Source organism: Chironomus tepperi, unplaced genomic scaffold (assembly GCF_022539635.2).
Source record: "Chironomus tepperi strain 1889 unplaced genomic scaffold, CSIRO-AGI_Ctep_v1 contig_427, whole genome shotgun sequence".
Taxonomy (NCBI): domain Eukaryota; kingdom Metazoa; phylum Arthropoda; class Insecta; order Diptera; family Chironomidae; genus Chironomus; species Chironomus tepperi.
In genome coordinates this window covers 296,123-316,704 of record NW_027226549.1, presented here as the reverse complement: position 1 = coordinate 316,704, position 20,582 = coordinate 296,123, and the positions used below count along the sequence as shown (strand labels likewise).

At 32.8% G+C, this 20,582-nt stretch overlaps 1 protein-coding gene across 26 annotated transcripts in view; it reads right to left on the bottom strand.

The window, feature by feature from the left end:
• Nucleotides 1–20,582, bottom strand: part of shot (dystonin-like protein short stop) — a 173,119-nt gene that overhangs the window by 66,391 nt on the left and 86,146 nt on the right. For 21 of the 26 annotated variants that reach the window (XM_070649618.1, XM_070649622.1, XM_070649605.1 and 18 more), the window contains 2 exons: nucleotides 1,578–1,856; nucleotides 70–1,353 (listed from right to left, as the gene is read on the bottom strand). In XM_070649618.1, coding sequence (XP_070505719.1) covers nucleotides 70–1,353; nucleotides 1,578–1,856 — 1,563 coding nt within the window. Of the gene's footprint in view, nucleotides 1–69; nucleotides 1,354–1,577; nucleotides 1,857–7,173; nucleotides 7,800–12,016; nucleotides 12,313–20,582 lie in introns of those variants that run through there. The other 5 variants (XM_070649623.1, XM_070649617.1, XM_070649599.1 and 2 more) reach the window with 1 other exon arrangement.

Genomic DNA, 20,582 nt, shown 5'->3' with positions numbered 1-20,582 from the left:
AGGAAATTTCACATAAATCCAATGAAACATTGCAAATATCAATCTAAGCCTGAATATAAGGCACCTTACCTCATAATAACGATGCACAGCAGGCAAATCTAAGTTCTTATCAGCCCAATCGCGTGTTATTTCAATTTGTTCACGTTCATGAAGCCATTGAAGTTCAGCTGTTGCTGTTGTGAGGAAATCTTGAAGTGCATCTAGTTCCGATAATCTTTTTGTGCTCGTCGTCAATAATTCAGCATATAATTTTTGCAATTGACTCAATTTCTGTTGATACAGATTCAATTCATCACCGGTAAAGTTTGTCTGTTGTCTTTCGGCATGTTGAATTTTGGAATGGAATTGATCGATGATTTTATGCTCTTGCTGATGGCGTTCAAGTTCGACTTTAACAGATGGCAAGTCACCACCGAAATCGCTGCCTAATAGCTGCTTCAATTTATGTTGACACCATTCAGTGTATTCTTGTAAATCTCTGAAGTACGGATTTGTTCCAATTTGTCGTTGCTCAACGACTGTTCGAATTTCCTTCTTGACTGTCTTCTCATGCACTGGATATTTCATGCCGGCAAGTTTCTGTAAAAGAGATGTATTGAAATCCGTACGAAGTTGTGTCCAACGTTGATGTAATTTTGTGACACGCTTCTGTAAGTCACTGGCTTGTGGATAACGATTCTCCTTTAACAAGTGACAATCATGATTCATCTCCTGTATTGGATGTTCCAAATGACGAATTTCTGTCTCCAAACCTTCGACAGTATTTTTGGCATCAATCGGATGTAGACGATCAATGCGACGAGACTCTTCTGAGATTCGTACTTCAAGACTAGTTATACGTTGATCAGTGATTTTAATTTCACGATGAACTTTCTCAGCTAAACGCTGAATGTTATCAACTTTACTGATCTCTGACTGTAAAATATGTTCACGATCAGTAAGTGCTTGTAATAATTTATTCCATGCCTTTTCTAATGAATCTGGACGTAAATCACTTTCAACTTCAATTTCACCAATTGATTCAAAATATCTTTCGAGTTCCTTATAAACAGAAAATAATCGCTGCTTATCGCGATGACGTGGTGGAATTTCCTCATTTCTAAATTTATTCAATTCCGTTAACAATCGTTTTAATTCAATTAATGTCGTTCCAAAGGATCTCTCCTGTAATAATGATGTTTTCTCGCGACACCAATACAACAATTGTTGTGCCGTTTCACGGTAATCTTGAACCTTACGTTGTGAGTCCATATCAAATAATGGATGCATTTGTGGCGGTTCTGGGAAGACATCATACAATGAACTCAAATATGTTATCATTGACTTCTCATCTGGTTCATTTGTGTCGACATCCTAAAAAAAATAAAATAAATGAAAATGTTTAGAAATGGAAGTAAAAATTTGTTTTGAGCACGTGAGAAAATATTAGCAAATTTCTGTTACAAAATGCATGAACTTGTATGGAATAAAAACAATTTTAATTAAACAAAAATGTCCAACAGATATAAAATGCACCAGTACAAATTCATGTCAATCAAATATGTATAGAAATAAGACATAAACATTTCATTTATTACCTCTGGATCGAGAAGTCTCGTAACACCATATTCCTTCTCAACGACATGGAATGCTGTTTCAAGTCGCTCACGTGTTCTCTTCTGTCTTGACTCACTCCATGACAATAAATCGGGACGATTTCGGTGTATGAGAGCGGAGAATGCCAAACCATCACGCCATGATGCTGTAAAGTCATTAACACGAACGCCTGGATAACGAGCTGTTGAACGACGTGCCCAACGAAGGAGTGCTTCACGTGCTGTCATATTATCCTCTTGTCCGACGACAATATCGGAAATCTGAAAAATTGAAGGACATGGAAAAAAAAATATATTATTTTATTGGGTTACAAAAAAATATGGAAATTCTCTTTCGGCTCCATTAAGACGATTAAAATGTCATTCATTTTTATATGTAAATTTCCACAGAACTCGGGTGAGTGTGGGTGACTGTCAGCACCTTTTTTTAACCATTTTAAAGGTATTTGAATATGTTTTATTTAAATGGTCTTTTAAAGGTCTGTGCTTTAATGTGAAGCTTGATAACTCCATAGATGATATGATATAGACTAAACGTTGTTCTATAAACATTGTTGGAATTGGAATTTAAATATGAATTAGAATCTAATCCATGGCAGGGAATATGATGTTTTAACATGTGATGCTTTTGTTAGAGTATATCCTAGGTAGATGTTCTATTTTGAGGATATTCAATAATTATCTGAGAAATTAAGCAGAGTTTTAGAAGTCGACTTGGATTTTGTATGAAAAAGTCGACTCTACTTCATACATATTTTGAGTCGACTTTGAGCTCTGACCCATAGGAATCATATCCACAGCATTTCCCATTATATCACATGATTCGATGCCTCATGGAGTAATAATGGCTATAGTATGATAGGCTGCAGTATAATTATTGTTAGAATGGTGGAGGCCAATCACTTATTAGACAATGTGTGTTTCCGCCTCCTCCAATGCATGTGTGCCTTCCCATCATTCAAGTCACGTGCATTGCTTGAGTCGTAACTAAGTCTCAACCCACAATCACCCACAATCATACTCTGATGCCTTTACTTACTGGAACCATACTCCGATGTGGAGCCTAGGTTTCTACAAAAGCCCTTCCACCTGTCAACCATCCCATAGTGTTACATCATAAGTAAACGGCCCTATAATAAATTATTGTGAACCAGTAATTCAAACTGTCAGACTGTTCACTAACCATACATTTTTTAATTGCAAAATTCTATATTTTATCGTAATTTATTTCTGAAATACCCCAAAAATAATTCAAATGTAACATTAATGTTACAAAAATTCGTAAATTAAAAAATTCTTTAAATACTTCCAACAAAACATCAAACGTTTTGAGCAAACAGGACCAAAATTTGAAGCATGTGACTATTTTTAACAAATTGGTAAAAAATATTCAATAAAAAGTCCTCAAATTTGACTAGCCTGAATATTTATGCTTTTGAGCACCCCACTCAAATGCCTTTACATCGTCAATTCATCATTTGATAAATTTTCAGCAAACATCAACATTTGCAATTCACTTGATTCTCTTTTTGATCAATAAAAACAGCTGCCATCAGTTCCCTGGAACATCCCATCAGAATTTGTTCATAATAAAAATATTTCACCGCCTCTGCAACATTTCATTGATCAACCAAGTCCGATACTCAATGACAAGATATAAAAAAAAAGTCATTTAATAAATCAAATTGAACCATATATGGGCATCAAGCACAGCAACACATATTTAACATGACGTAACAATTTTAAATAACTGAGAGACTCAACAAGAAAAATTGAGAGTCGGCAAAAGTACTTAGCATGACACTTAATTAGACATAAAGTATTTATAGACATGAATTAACAATTCCATTTATACTGTGTTGCGATTTCAGTACAAATGTTGCTTATTTGTATGATTAATGAGATGATACATTAAAATGAATTCAAATCACGGATGAACATTTTAATGCTACTGGAATTCCAACATTCAACAATATTTTCTCCTTCATCATCAGCACAAAGCAGAAAACGTACGCAAGATAAATCTTAATATGTGATGTGAATTTTTTTTTTTTCATTTTCGCGTAAACTGGGGTCGTGTGTGAATGACGTCTATTAGGTTATTGAGTTATTACTGTTGACTTTCTTAGTGATTTGTCTTATATGATGGACTTTTCGGGATCTTAAAGATGATGAATGTGAATTACATGCAGTTTAGGGCTTTACTTAGCCTAACACCACTGAATACCAACCACAACATGACAGACCAAGGACATGCTCGGTTAAATTAGTGTGCTTAAGAGAATACCCTTAACACCGACTTAGCAGCGCCCTATCAAACACGTTGTTCTTTCCGGGTACTCAATCAGTGTTGATAAACATGCTAAATTTCGTGAATTTTCTTATAATATCTTCTCCTTCTAGCGGAGGAGACCGTCAATCCATGCCACATGGTCAAGCGGAGACAAGCTAGGCTGTGGTTAATACAGAGTGCGTTAGCCTAGCAAGCCGCAATCCTTAATAACAAGCTTTTAGAACCAATCTGGTCATGGATCACAATTGATCTGAAAGGCCAGAGATAAAGTAAGCACTCATGTTATTAGTACTAAGGCCTTACAGCCCCAGACTACCCCAACTTCTCTTTAAAAATTCATAAGCATCCATTACATCATAACTGCACATCCCCCCAACAGAAAAAAAGTTCATTTTTTAAATTAATTTTATAGAACTTAATGTGGATGTTCTATAATTAAAATGCAATCTAATTACTCACATTATGAGCAGGAAGAGCAGGAAGTGCTTTAAAGTAATTAAATTGTGATTTATTAAGTCTCATGTCTTTAAATGCAATCAACAAAAATGAGAAGGAGAAGGAAAGCTCCTCGTTTTTTTTAATTTTCTATAAAAACATAAACAATTAAGGAAAACTTTTTTATAATTGGAACGAAGAGCGTAAATTGCTTGGAGGTTAAAGCACCAAATCAAATTTGTTGCTCGTGTGTTAGACAGAAATTTAAGAAATACGAGTGGAATGAAGACTTTAAAGAACATGATTACAATAATTTAAGGAAATGATGTGTCTTTTTTTGCGTTTCTATTTTCGCCGGTAGATGTTTTTAAGAACTACAAAATAGACTCGACGATGACTCGTATTAAAATATAAAGGAACAAAAATCTATAGAAATGATACAAATTGAAGGCGGTGCTGTAAATCAAATCTTTATTCACACTTTTATTGATTTCACTTTCAATAAAAAATTGAGAATATAAAGAAATCAAACATCCAGCACCTGCCAAAATATCACTTTCAATTGACTTTTGTTCTCGACAGAAAGTGAAGGTAATTTTGAAACTTTTTATATGAAGGAGATTTGAAGTTCAAGAGAATCCAATAAAAAAAGCGTTAAAAATATGTTTGCAGTTTGTCAATCATCAGTGACGATCTGTATGGTCGAGACTCTTAAATAAATTTACACAACAAAGGAGTGTCGTCAAATAAATTTAAATTCTTTAAATTCTACAACCTCAATCAGAGTTAGAACATAACAAATATCCATATGACGTAATTCATGCTTTACTAACAGCTCATAAAGATAAGCAAATAGTTTAAAATGGTCAATCGAAAATGTTATTGAAGGCTTGGACACTCAGCAAATTTTGTAATTTTTAACAATTTCAGATAAGGTTCTGAGACTTGATTTTCCTAGACTTGTGATTCATAGTGAATTGCTAAAATTCAACCAGAAACTGTAGAGACTGTGAATGACTCAAAAGGCGTTAATAATTAGTCAGACTCAAAAGCCATACCAGCAAAGGGGTCGGAATGTTCTTAAATAAGGTCGAGATTTTGTTAAGCCTCAAACTATGAAGTTGTTCTTATTAAAAAGTCGATTTTTCCCACTAAAAACTAAGTGAACCCCTTTGACACCATCTCCGACTCCTTGAACCCCCAAAATTCTATTTAAAACTACTCCTAACAATTTCTCTTTAATTCCTTTCTAACCAACATTACAAAAACAATCCTCAACTTGTTGATCTGTAAGCCCACTAGACGGAAAAATTTCATTATAAAAATCAACAAATCAACAGAAAAAACAACGAATCATTTTGATTCCGACTAAAAGAATCAAATTAAAATCGAATTAAGCTATCCAAAAAAAGCACAAAAATTCAAAGTCATCACAACAAGTTCACAGGAAAAATTGGAAGCAAAAAGTTTGTTTATATAAAATTTATATTAAGGTTATTTAAGGCTGATTGGAAGCATTTCTGTTAATTTGGATATAAATGGAGTATTTTAGTCAAGAACAGTTAAGGTACCTTAGTTTAAATCGAGTCAAGTCGACATGGTTTGAGTCGAGTCAAGTCGACTTGGTTTGAGTCAAGTCAAGTTGACTTAGTTTGAGTCAAGTCGAGTCGACTTGGTTTGAGTCGAGTCGAGTAGACTTGGTTTGAGTCAAGTCGAGTTGACTTAGTTTGAGTCAAGTCGAGTTGACTTAGTTTGAGTCAAGTCGAGTTGACTTAGTTTGAGTCAAGTCAAGTTGACTTGGTTTGAGTCGAGTCGAGTCAACTTGGGTTGAGCTCTACCTAAGCTCGACCAGGAAGAAACACCATTCAAATATTCGCAAACTACATAAATCATAACATAAAAAAGCGATAAAATGATGAAAGAAATCCAAATAGATAAATGACTCAATCCTCTTCAAATTCCAGTTATTTAAATATCCAAGAAGAAAAGATAAGCAATTTATTTTAAAAATAGTAAGCCGTCATCGTATCTCGTTTCGTGTCCACAAATCTCAAAATCTGACTATTTATTGTCAAATAATAAAAAGAACCATCAAATCATCTTGCTAATAATAAGCTCCGTGTTTATCTATTAGCATCATATACACAAAAATTTGTAGCCTTTATTTGAGATTCTTAGTGGCACTTACAGCTACTTATTTAATTGATCTATTCAAGTGCTTAAATAAAAGTTTCAGTTTAAGTGTTTGCGAAGCTTTTAGTCATTTCATTCATTACATATATAGCAAGTAGCTAGAATCAGAACAAAAGAATCTTGTCAATTATCGGAACTAATGAGCAAAATGACAAGAAAAATCATTTTTCTTTCTGAACATTCTGAACGCCTCCGTCGACTAAATGGCTCATATTAACAAAACCAATTCACAAAAGTGCCAAATGTTTGTGTATATATACTGAACATTCATTCATAAATGGCAGAACGGCAACACACAAAAAAAGCTCTTTTGTATGAGTTTTTGTTGTTTTTGTTTTTCGGCTGGTTGACATTGAAAAAATGTAGAGATCCGCTGCTGTTAAATTTTTTATTATTATTGGCTTTTGGAACAACAAGATTCGGATTTGATTGTGGGCGATTATGTTCAATTTCTTTCTAATAGTATTCCCGAGTGGTATGGGAAGGTAGTCAAAATGTTATGGGATAAGTCATACTCTATTCTGGATTAGGAATCAAGCTTACCGACCAACCATAAGATAGTAAACCATCCAAAAGTCAATAAATCAATGGACATCATGCCCAATCCCTACAGAACACCCCCCAAAAAAATCATCAAATCAAATACAACAATTCTACCTTGACTCGCTTTGGTGCTTCAAGTGCATGAGTTGCCATATAACCAAGTTCCGTTGTCTTCCTATCATTCGAGAATTTAATCATATTATTTGCCTGTGCACGCTCTTCAGCACGACTTAATGTCGTTACTTTTCTAACAATATGTGTAACATGACGTCTATGTCCATCTGGTGCACGTTGAGTTGTCTTTGTTGTATGCATTGTATTACCAAGCACTTCAGTTGATAGACGTTTATTTCGCGTTATTTGTTGAAGATCTTTTGTCATACCAGAATCATAATCATCATCACGGACAGGCAATGAATATACCAAAGCATTATTTGATGCATCAACAACATCACGATCAATACGACGATTATCTCTATTTGTATAATCGGTTATAACCGCTTCAATTGTTTTCTCATGAATTACATCGTGTCGAAATTTGATGCCCCTATCATCAATGTTTGTTGTGATTGCGGAACCGCGTGGTACAAGTGCACTGCTACCACTTGGCGATGGTGCGGATGGCGTTTCACGTGTTGCACGCATAAATAGTCGACCAGGTGGCCGAAAATCATCATCAAATTTATACATCGTACTCAATAAACATTCAGTCTGTTTGACAAAGTTTCTTTACAATTCACCTGATTTAAAACCAAATGTAAACTTATTGCATGACAAGCCATAATTTGTACCAATAATTGATTAAAATGCAAACATTAACTTTAAAAATCAAACTGTCATTTCAATTTTAAATGCTTTATGCAGCATTAGACATAAACAATTTTTTTTATATCACGAACCACTGATGCGGTGGAAATGAAAAATTAAATTTAATTTACCCAGCGTGCTGTCAACAAACAACATTCGTAATAGCTTATAATTAAATTATGGTGGAAGTAAATTTTTTTGTTTTACGACTTTTCGAGCCTTTTGTGACAGAACAAAAATCTTATCAATCACTCAATAAAAAAATTTATCACTTTAATGATTGTGTCGAGGTATGTATGGAACTGCCAATAGGCGCACATTTGTTGATATCATTTGTATTTTGTTTTGTTATGTGCCGGGTAGCATAAACATTTTTTAAGGTATACTTTGTGGGCTTTTTGACGAGAAAGGTAATGCATGTTGGAACCAAAAAATAAAGGTCAAATGTGTGGACAATACTTTAAGTTATGCTAACATGAATTGATATGTTTATGGAAAATTGACATTTTTGATCAGACTTGACCTTTAAGGGCATTGAAGGTATTCCGTTTATAGATTTTGATTGCATCATATGCCCGAAAGGCACATGATGTAGAAATTGGCAGCAAATAATGTTTCTAAGCTCCTACATAAGAATGTTATACTGAATATGACTTCATGCTTGCTTCTTGCAAGAGTCACGCCAGCCTAGAGACGTTTGCTACTTTTTCTGTGTCGTGTGCCTTGCACGATATCATACTTTAGGTATTGCCTAAGTTTACATTTATTTATCTTATTTACACTGGAATTTTTCCTCAAAATTCACTACCGCAATAATAAAAGTCAGTCATTTATCAAAACTATAAACTATATTATTATATCATAGTATTAATTGAGCTTTTAAAGGCTGATGATGATAAAGAAAACAGTATAGTATTGACTACTGACTATGAAGGAGGGTTTGATATGTCTTTCAGTCTGGTATAAGTAGGGCGGTCATATTTACCAGTGGGCTTATTTACGAGTGAGCATATGTTCTAGTTGGCATATGTATCAGTGGGCTTATATTCCAGTGGGCTTATGTACGAGTGGGCATATATACTAGTGGGAAAATGTCAGTGGGCTAATGTACCGGTGGGCAAGTGTAAGTGTAACTTGTCAGTGGACAAATGTCCTACACCCAGAACCTTAGGTATAAGAGTGAGTTTTGACATTTAAGTATGACAAATTTCACAAAAATTCTGAAGAATGCCAAAAAATATTGTGAAATGCTTCATAAAATTCAAATTAACCCATAACAAGCTCCTTGACAACATGTCTAAATTTCTACATTGTGAATTCTCAAAATTCCAATTCCACGAATTTTATTAATAACTTTTCCATTTCTACAATTTCCATAGAAAAGAAATCCTTTCAATCCAATTTAATATACTTGGAAATTACAAGTACTGCACAATGTTATTTAAGACTTCTCATTTTCAGAATACTGAATATTAAATTTCAATTTTCCCTTTCTTTTACACCGAAATGATACAAAATTAACTGCGTACATGTACGTCTTTATATTTACTTTCTTAAATCATCCCATTAACTTATTAAGTACTTCTAGTGTTTGAACTTTAATAAATTTATATAATGAAGTGTACTTAAATGAGATAAATGAAGGCGTCATTAACGATTTAAGATGCGATAGAAAATATTTTTAAAGTGTATTGATGTAAAATACTGTAAAAATTAGAGTAAAGTTCTTGAGAATTAACAGAATGTAATTTGTGGAAAATATCTGAAGTATGAAGACAATTATTTTTGTTCTTTTGTGCTGGATTGGGTTGAGTTAAGAACATTAATTATTTATAATTAATTTAGTCAATTTAAGATTCTCAAAATTGCGGGAAATTAGGAGAAAAAACAAATTTTTTACTGAACGCACTTCCACTTCAAATTTTATTTTTCAAATTTTAAGCTATATATTGTGAAATTCAATCATTCAAGTGTATAAATGCAAAGAAAAAAGTGGCACAAGTCTGAATTATAGAACATTAATACCGAAAAATCTAATATTTTAATGATTTTTGAGAAAAAATGTGTTTTTTCACTGAATGCACTTAATCCGAACAACACAAATCGGTTAGTGGAATCAAAATCTGGTCCCAAGCTGATTAAGTGTCGGATTTAATTTAAAATACAAAATTAAATTGTCATTAAAATCGAAAAAAAAATCAAAAAAATGTTATAAAATCTTGCATAAAATTAAATTAATTCAAATCTATTGCAGCTTAACCCATTCTAATGTCAGTCTTCAAATATCAAAGTTCCATCAAATCTATCAACTCCATAAAAATCAGCTCATAAATTCCCTCCATAAAGCATATCATCACTATTTAAACAAGGCAATTTATGAACTATAATAAAAATGAGAGTTCAAAAGTTCACAGCCGTAAACTTTATTCATGCCATAAAATTGATTGAATTTTCCAGCATTTAACTCATATGATTTTCCATTACGATGAAAAAATTAAAAATGCTTCATTCCATAAGTTCACCATTAACACGTTAATGATGGTTGAGAAATTTTTAATTAACATATTTTTATTTCATATAATATACAGCATATGTAGTCATTCATCGATTTTACAATAACAATAATTATTAATTTCTTTCATCTCATCACACTTTTTTTTTATTCAATTTCATTGGACTTTTTTTTTTTTGTTAATTGCAATTACACGCAAATTGAATTCACACACGGAATTGATTAAGCATCATTTTATGTTGATTTTTATTAAGAAAAAAAAGGTTTTGTATTTAATTTTTATGAATTAAAATTTTTGTAATTAAAAATCACAAAGCAAAAATTGAGACCAAAAAAAAAATTAATTTTCTCACACATTTTTGCTCTATTTTTAAATTATTTCACTTGATATCTCCGCATTCATTATTACACACAGCACACGAATGTAAAAAAATGAGATAATCATAAAATAAATAAACTTTAAAAATATGTGTGTTTCAGTTTTTTTTACAATATATGTACAGGTGATAAGGCAATTACTTCTTTACATGAACAATTCACATTCATAGTTATGTATTTAATTATATATTCATATAAAATTTTAATGTCGATGCACAACTGCACTAAAGGATTAAATTTCCATTTTTCATGTATTAAAATAATAATTCATAAAGACTGTCTCATTCTGACTCATGGAGAATCAAAATCAAATTTGTCTCGAGAGTCAGGCCAAATGAATTGAATTAAAAAAAGTTTTGTTGGAATTGTTTAAAGTGAGATGAGAGATTAAGGCGCATTTTTAGTTGGAACTTGTTTTTTGGGGTCATTCAGGTATGATATCTAGATTTTATAGGGTTTAACAACCGCAGTTAAGGTCTTGTGACTCTTATTTGAATTTATTCTACATTATAATATTGCAGAATCTGAGAATTGAAGCTTTAGTTGGACGTAACCTCTTAAACACCCCTTCTAGAATCAAATGACATTTTGAGATAAGATATGAAGTAGGAAATTCTCAGAATGACTTTAATTAGAGTGATTTTGCAATCATTCACAATTATTATGACATTTTTCCTCAAATTTATCAATTTTCTGAATTTTTTTACTGAATGCACTCTCACTTCGAAAAGTTTTTCTCAATTTTCTCTCCCAAAGTTCCGAATTTTTCCGCAATTTCTTTTGATTCTTGTACAAAAAAGTGGCAAGAATCAACCACAATTCATGTCAATATCCAAAAAGTAAACATTTCGACACATCCGATCATATTTTGAAACTAACAACATCAAAACATTTTGAAGTGTGTACTTAACAGCCTTATCTTTTTGTCAAATTTCACAATATATTATGACATTTATCCAAAACAAACTTTAAGCATCACATCCTACACGAAAATTATGCTAAAAGCAATTTTTTGTCAGAAAATGTCCAACATGCATTTTTTTTTTCTCCATCTCTCTTCCATTTCAAAACGTAATTGAATAGCACATAATTCCATTATGTCATTAAACTTTTAATTTTTCAGTCTACCCTGTCTCTGGCTATTCCACCTATCCTTTTTCTATGCTGCCAATGTCATATCTCGAATTATGAAATTATATTTTGCATTTTAATCAATTTATGATGAGCAATTATGGCTTCCTTCTATATTCTTTTTTTTACCACACAAATTTTTTTATTTCTTCTTTTTCACTTGATATTTATTTGGGAATTTAATGTATCTGCACCATACGTCACATACGTGATAAGAACCATCAAACCATGAAATTATAATTTTTTTTTTTCTTTTCTTAATTGTTTTTCCTTCTTTTCATGCACGAATTTAGATAACACTACGAATATCAATCTCGACTAGACACCAGCCCGCTCGATTACGCGTAAACATACAAATCAATCAAATATGAACAAAAAAAATTGTTGCACGAAAAAAAAAATTAATTCCGATTTGAAAAAAAAAGTAACGTCACGCCTTCCTGAAAAAAAAATTAATTCCGATTTGAAAAAAAAAGTAACGTTCTGTCCATCCGCCTTCCTGAGCAATCGAACACAATATGCTACCACTTTAAAAAATAATTTTTTTTATTTTTCAAACACATGAAGAGACTCTTTTATTTTTATTATTTTCGATCAAGTCAGCTGGAAAGTGCTTTATATGTGTGTCTATGTGGTATATCCGCACAAGTAATAACGCATACACCTACCTATAAATAGTTTAATTAGATGCTTATGAGTATGGAGTATATACATACACCACAATAATAGACTACAATGAGTGAATGTGTGGCTTTACCAAGGTAGGGTTTCACCTGTACGAGTGTATACATTCATACATTGATGGTGCTTGATATCTAGTCGTGTTTTGTTGGGCAATATTGCGTTTAGTTAGAAACACAAATACAGCAAATATATTCATTTCCGAAAATGTTCTTTTATGCGGTATTATGACGACTGTAAGGCGCTTGTAGTTGTTCTTAATACAAGCTTGATACGAAAATGGGCATCTTTTTGGTGGGTGCTGTTCAATTTTTGCAAAATGTTTTAAAATTCTTATGAAAAGAAGAATTAAAAGCAAGTGGAAGTGCTGGTTGTTCTTATTATTTATTTTTATGCTTCGATGAGCACTCAAAAAAGTGCTGAAATTATCATGATTCATGCTGAGAACTTATTTCTGCACAAAAAATCAACATACAATAACCCCTTTTGGGTTAATGTTCTTAAAAATACAGTCGAGGAAGGAAGTTTCTCATGTAGCTGAATTATTCACATTCTTGACCGTCATTTAAAGTACATCGAAAGGTGAAATTATGATAATTTCAAAAGAACTCAATGGAACAATAGAACAGATGGTCAAATGTTTATATCCATACAGTTAAGTAAGCGATCGAGTAAGTCACACTGAAAATATGACGTAATTTTTTCGTGTCCCCCACTCACATACTTTTTATAAATTTTATTAAAGCTAAACGCTCACCATACGTTACACTGTTGATTGACTATCGATGTATAGCGTTACTTGGTATGCTAATAGCTTCCTTCAGTCAATTTTCATATTCATTGAATTGTTTTTTAAAAACATGTTAAATGCCGGTATCGTTCAACTTTGCAACTTGCTGTACACAAGTCTTTAAAAACAATAATACAGTAAAAATCAAACACGTATATTGATTTGTGTAGGCATTGGCATTAATCGTCGGCGTCAATTAATTTTTATTAAAAAATGAAATAAAGTTTCATGAATGAAACCACAAAAAAGTATGAATAAATACGTGTGTTTCAAGCCTCATACAGTTGCACGCAGTTTTTTTTATTTTCATTAATCATTTTTAATCGCCACAGAAAAAAGCAGATCGCTCCATTGAACATGTCAAATTGAATATTTTTCATATATCATGTGGATTAATATTGGAATTCTTCGTTTTTCTTTTATCGCAAAATGATCCAACAAACTTGTCCATTTAACTCTTTTTTTATGGGAGCTTTGTTGATGCATTTTATGGGAATGGAAGTCATGCAATCATCTGCAGTTTGGGACAATCCCATAAAAATCTCAAGATCCAGTCGAAAAATTCAATTTAATACAGCTAACCGTCCCAAAAAAATGCGCTCTTTCCACCACACCCAAACACATTTCTAACTCGAATTATTTGCAGCGTAGGCGATAATATTCTCTGGTTGAGATGCAAAACTGCCGAAATAAATTTTTTCGTAAATAAAGCGATTAAAATGCTTTTATGTTTGTCATCTGTGTTTTTATATTTTATTCTGTAGACCGACTCGTACACACAAACACACACGCAGTTGGTGGCAATGGCAATGATTATTGTGCATAATGGGAACATCGTAAATAATGTCTTTTGTAATGCATAAAATTAATAAACATTGCAATTCCAAATTTCACGGTGCTTGTCGTAATATTGAGGATGACATCGTCGGCATTTAAACTTTAGAAGATTTTTTTCATCTTTGACTTTATAGTCACATCATTTAAAATAATAATAAATCGGCGAAGGTCATCAACGACACTAGAAAAAAATGAATTCTGTCCAATATGGAAATTCCAATCATATTTATGCTTTATTTTTCTCACAATTCAATTCTTATGACTACTTCCCATAATTGGCAATTACTTCAAAGCCCCAATTATTTTCAAATTCATTTTTGGATAAGTTATTGCAGAAATATAATACGTTAATTTAGGGCGAGGCAGATGGTGCACGTCAGTTTTCATGATATAATTCCAATTTTGTAAGTAGACTAGTGCATGACTACTTGAGAGGATAATTTGTTCATAGATTGATTGATTAAAAATTCAAAGAACTCATTGAGCATTTCATTCACTTTAAAATCAGAATCAGAAGTTCAAGATTTACAATTCAATTGACTCTATTCAGTTGCTGTTGACAGTGCTGCATGCGAATTGCACGTTTTTTTTATGGGAATTGGAAGTCGTGACACGTTGTGGATTAGTGACATTTGTCGAAAAATTGGATATTTAGACTGAATTCAATTGTGACGAGTTCCTTGACTTTTGAGATTCCTGACCTTGTTTTATCTCTTGCTTCTGTACCAAAATATCACACCCCCTACCCCGAAGAGCGCTAAGAATTAAGTGACGACTGCCTAAGGGTCCCCTAAGGCTTGTTAGCTTATTAAGCAACATGTCTAAGAGGAAAGTAAGCACATCTGAGACTCTATGACAACTTAAAAACCAAACAGCCCCCAAACAATCCCCAACAACCTACAATTAATCATAAAACATTCTCTAAACTGCTTCTAACTTCCAACTTCCAGAATTAATGACAAACATTTCAGCTCTGTTCATTAATCAATCATTTTTTTTTGCTACAGTTTCTCTCATTACAGCATTTACAAGTCTTTAAGTTCAGTAAGTCACTCATTCATACAGTTTGCTCTTTAATTTATTCAACCATATGTCAAATGAGAGAATATACATGCTTCTTGTGGAAGGTCAGTAATGGTTCAGCACAGTTTTTATTGAGGGAAAAAAAAGTTGTAGTTTTGACATTTGGCATTTTAAGTCCTTATGTCTTGCGTCGCTGAGGGCGGTGACTTGTTTGGTATGGAGGAAAGTGCAAGGAGGTTGTGATTGAGTGAGAGTGAGTTTTGGACAGGCTTAAGAAAGTAAGGGGATTCAGGGATAACTCAAAAAAGGGTTGGAAGTGTCCAGCAATTTAAGAATGTAGATTCAGAACCTCAAACCAATAGATAAATGAAACTAAGGGACAATAAATCAGTTTAAGAAGCTCCAAACTTAAATTCAGCATATCCAACCCTAAAAATTAATAAATTCTAGATTAATAACCTCACTAAAGTCAATAATATTCCCACAAATCCCTTAATGAGCACAACCATTCCATCAATCCACCAACTAACTTTCTTACTTCACACATTTATGCTTAAATATCCATAAAAAATGCATCAAACTCTTTAATCTAAAATTTTAAATCCAGCAATAAAAAGTAAAGATTATTAAATATTTATTAACAAAGAAAAAAAAAAATCTCAGTTATGATCTCCATTCATAACAGTGAAATGTGCTGCAACACACAGCAGTGAATTGACATAAAAAAAAACATCAAGTTAAGTAGGTTTTTAACCTTAAAACAAACACAGCACTGAGAGTGAATGTCGATGACGACAATATTTGGGTTAGTTGGATCATTTATTAAACATTTCAAGTACACATAAATAAAAAAATTACAAAAGTCCTCGTGTTATTGATCGAGGGACTTAAGCGCATTTTTGTCCCAGCGATCAGTATTTGATTAATAAGTCAGTTCAGTAGGATCCAGGTCACTTCCAGACCTTCAAAATAAGATCCAGTAGGATCCAAGTCACTTCCAGATCCACAAAACTAAGATCCATTAGAATCCAGGTCACTTCCAAATCCACAAAGCAAGATCCAGTAGGATCCAGGTCACTTCCAGACCTTTAAAATAAGATCCAGTAGGATCCAATTTACTTCCAGATCCACAAAACCAAGATCCAGTAGGATCCAGGTCACTTCCATATAATTCAAAGGGTTTTTATAATTCAAACCACATAACGGTTATCATAAATTTAAATTTTGTTCAGTAAACACTGTTAAAAATTCGAAAACATTGAAAAACACTGTAAAACAATGAAAAAACGTGTTTTTGTTGTTATGAAAATGAAAAATTGTTAATTATACTATTTACGCGTTGATTTGAAACTTTTAAATGCCCGGCGCCGCAATAACTTTATGGCACTGATCTTTTAAAACCATTCCGAGCTCTCTACGATGTCTAGATAAAAAGTTTTTAACGTCAGCCGACCGAACGAACGACCGAACAAAGTGTCTTATTAAGCTACCTTTTTGAAAAAAATTTCAAAAATGCGCTAAAAATTATTATTTTTATGGCAACAACAACAAACGGCTTCATTTAGGTTTAAAAAAATTAGTCGTGGATGTCTCGTAGGTGGATATAATAAATAACAATATAAAAATATGTGTAAATAAAATAGCTAGAATAGCTTTAAATGTTATATAACTATTGCAATTGAAGCTAGCTTGATGTGGATTATTATTATGGTGTGTGCGAGATCGGAGCACGATTTTTAATTCATAAAATGTCAGTAGATACGCCAATCGGATCTATAATGTGACATTGAAATGATATGTTATGGGCGCTACTGATCGTACCCACGTCATTTATGATTTGGTGCTGTTTGTTTGTGCAGTTATGGTATGTGAGACAATATGCGGGTATGAATGGTGGATGTATAGACATGTCAGGTCTGGTGTAGACTCAATTAAGTCATGAACCCCTTAATTGTACCTCATGCTTCACAATTTCTATGTCAACTCCTCTAAAAACCCAAAAAATCCATTCCAAACCCTTAAAAACCGACAATTTTCACATCAGTTACTTCCATCCCACCCATACCATCCACATCCACACAAAACAAGATACCGATCGTCTCCATTACATTCAATTACAATTACTTCCATTGCACATTGTACGCTAATTGATTTGTCGTCGACTTTTGACTGAGCATTTTTTTTTTGTTTTATGCGCTATCATAAATTTTGCATCTCAATTGTCTTAAATGGAAGTGCATGCATATATGTACAATATTATGTGCAATGTCTTAGATGAAGATTGATTACCTTTTTGTATTTATGTACGTTGTTATTGTGTACGATGGAAATTTTTCATTGCTATTTTGATTATTAGTTGATGAGCTACTGAATTAATTTGGTATGTGAGAATATATTTGATGTGGAAGTGGATGGAGATGCAGTCAGGGGCGTATTTGACCCTCAAATAGCCCTTTTTGGAAAATTGTTCAATTTGCTTGGGTTTTTTGTGAATAAATCCCATAAACCCACTCTAAATTACTGTGCCCTAAAACCCTCCCTTTGCTACGCCCCTGAATCTACAGCAGTGGTGGAAAACCTGTGTGCCGCGGCACATTAAATTGAAAATGCCATGAAACGTATGACTTGTGCAATTTCGGTTAATTTCGGTCGAGACTTAAAACCAAGTTGTGCCGCAAAAATTAAAGGTTGCCCACCCCTGATCTACAGCAATAAATTCCACAGCATGAACTTGAAAATATTTTTTTTGTGAGAATTTTTTCAAAACTTGATGCATTTTGCATTTAAATTTCAAGTCTAATTTGCATCAATTCGAAATTTAATTCAATTTTTTTATCTACATCCATTAACATCCCAGCCTAGTTCTGTGTCCACCATAAAAAGCATTATAAACTTTAACTTCACAATTCATAAACTTCATAAGACCAAAAAAAAAAAAGGCATCTATATTATAAACACCCAATTCCTTTGCTGATACAAGAACGGAAGCCATGTGAAGCCATGTGAAGCCGAAAATAGAGGGGTATCAGGGGGAATAGGGGGTGTAATGTGAAGTTATGTGAAGTCGTGTGAAGCCATGTGAAGCCGAAAATTGAGGGGTATCAGGGGTAATGTGGGTGTAATGTGATGCCACATGAAGCTATGTGAAGCTGAAAATTCTGAAGATGGGGCGCCACGGGCGCTCCCGATACTCTAGTAATAAATAATGAAAATTTTATGTCATTCGACGACAAACGCATTCAACATAAATCCAATTAAAAAACTTTTGCCATATTTAGGTAAATAAAAATGACACGACTTAAAGATGGAAATATTGCCTTGATGTTTGACCAAACAAGCATGTATATCATAATGTATAGATCTGTAGTTATTATTGAGCATAAACATGATACCCTAAACCATATAATCACTTGAAATTGTCATTGAAAATAAATAAATAAATAATAAATGTTTGTGTCCCATTGAAGACCGAAACTAATCTCATTTCTATCTGTCTCATGCCTTCATTTGATGAAATAATCTCCAGACATAACATTTTTGTGTCTGTCAAACAATTAGCGAACTCTTTTATAAAATTATGAAAGAAGAAAGAGTTTTAATGACTTATTTATATTTTTTAGAATGCGTAGCAAATCTTGGCGCCCTTCAAATGAATTTTGACGGATGTGAAACATGATAATCTGGTTGATTTTATGCTCAACAAATTAGTATTCGATTGGTTTTGTGGATTTAAACAAGATTTAAATGATTTGAGGTTGATTTTGTCAGATTTTAGGGTGACATTTGGGATTAGTTCCTATGTCTTAGAGTCTATATCTTAAGATAAAGTCGGGAAACTGGTTGCTAAAGAAACTGACCATGTCAATCATATAAGATCCAGTAAGGAACCTCTTTAGGTGTCATTTTGTGATTATTAGAGCCTGAATGAGTTCTTTTTGAATTTTAGATGGAATTTGGTCGAATTTTTCATAAAAAATGCAAGTTGACGTCTAGCTTTAGTAATTATTGACAGAAACTCATAATAATCTCCTAGATTTAGACCATCGGAGATCGATAGGCACAATAATAAGAATTATAGCTTAATCTGGAAGACACAGGACATTAAAGAGACAAAAAATGTGACTTTAAACCGAATTTCAATGAGTTTGACCTCATGATTGAATTAATTGACCATAGACCACAATTGACGCCATTTCTATACAGTATGTCTTTTGGAAAAGTTGAAATATTTTGGTTCATATCCGCACATATCTCCATATAATTAAATCAGCTATAATATTCAAATTAGCAGTGACATTAATGAAGTGGAACTAAAAACAATACTTTAAAGTTGCATTTGAATTTCCAGAATCAAAAATATTCAGCACTTTCCATCACTAACCAGCCATATCCATCCCTAATAACAATTACCATCCCCATACACCTCAATTCTCATTTCCATTCGTCACAAATTCTAACATCAAAAAGTCAACAACAAAATTATTATTATTATTATTTTTGTTCATAGCTGTGCTTAGCGTGGGATCGGAATCGCACATAAATATTCAAACAAGCTTTAGACAAATATGGACACAAAAAAAAAACTTTTTTTTCCTCTCTCGCGTTCGCTAAGCCAGAAACTAATCGAAAACATATTGTGGGCGAGTTGAGCATGAGAATGTGAAGCAGAATTTCATCAAAGACAAATTTTTCAAGTTCAACACGATGAAGCCTGCCTTCTCTGTTTGTATTACATCATATGTGCTTTAAAAAAATAACAACAAAGAATTATCGTATCTCTCTCGTATCCACATTAACGCCATCATCATCATCAACATCAAAGTGAGATACTAAATGGAGCCATCAACACACAAGTACATCACAGACCAAAAAAACAATTGATGATGATGTGAGTGAGATGGAAAGACAAATGTGGATCATCGTAAATTTTAGTATTTTATTATTCACTTAATGACTGGACATTAGCATTTTTTGTGCACAGAAAAAAAATAAAGCAGTAATAAATTAAAATCAAAGCCATTTATGGTAATTTTTCTTAAAGTTTTTACAAACTTAAACTTAAATGTGGGTGGGTGAAAGGAATGAGATGAAAATAATTGAGTGGGATTGGATGAAGAGATGAATATGGCGAAGTGAAAGGGCTGCGGAAAGTTGAGAGAAAGTATTTAATGATGGAAATGGCTTTTTGGGAGCTTTCGTGGTGATATGTGGATATGGGGGGATAGTTTTGACTGGATGGCGGATAGTTAGAAGGATTTTAAGAGAATCTGATCAAAACTATTCGCAGATGAGTTCTAAAGCTTTTTTAATTGAGATTTTATAGTTCAGGAGCCGAGATGTACCCAACCTCAACAAGCAACGTGA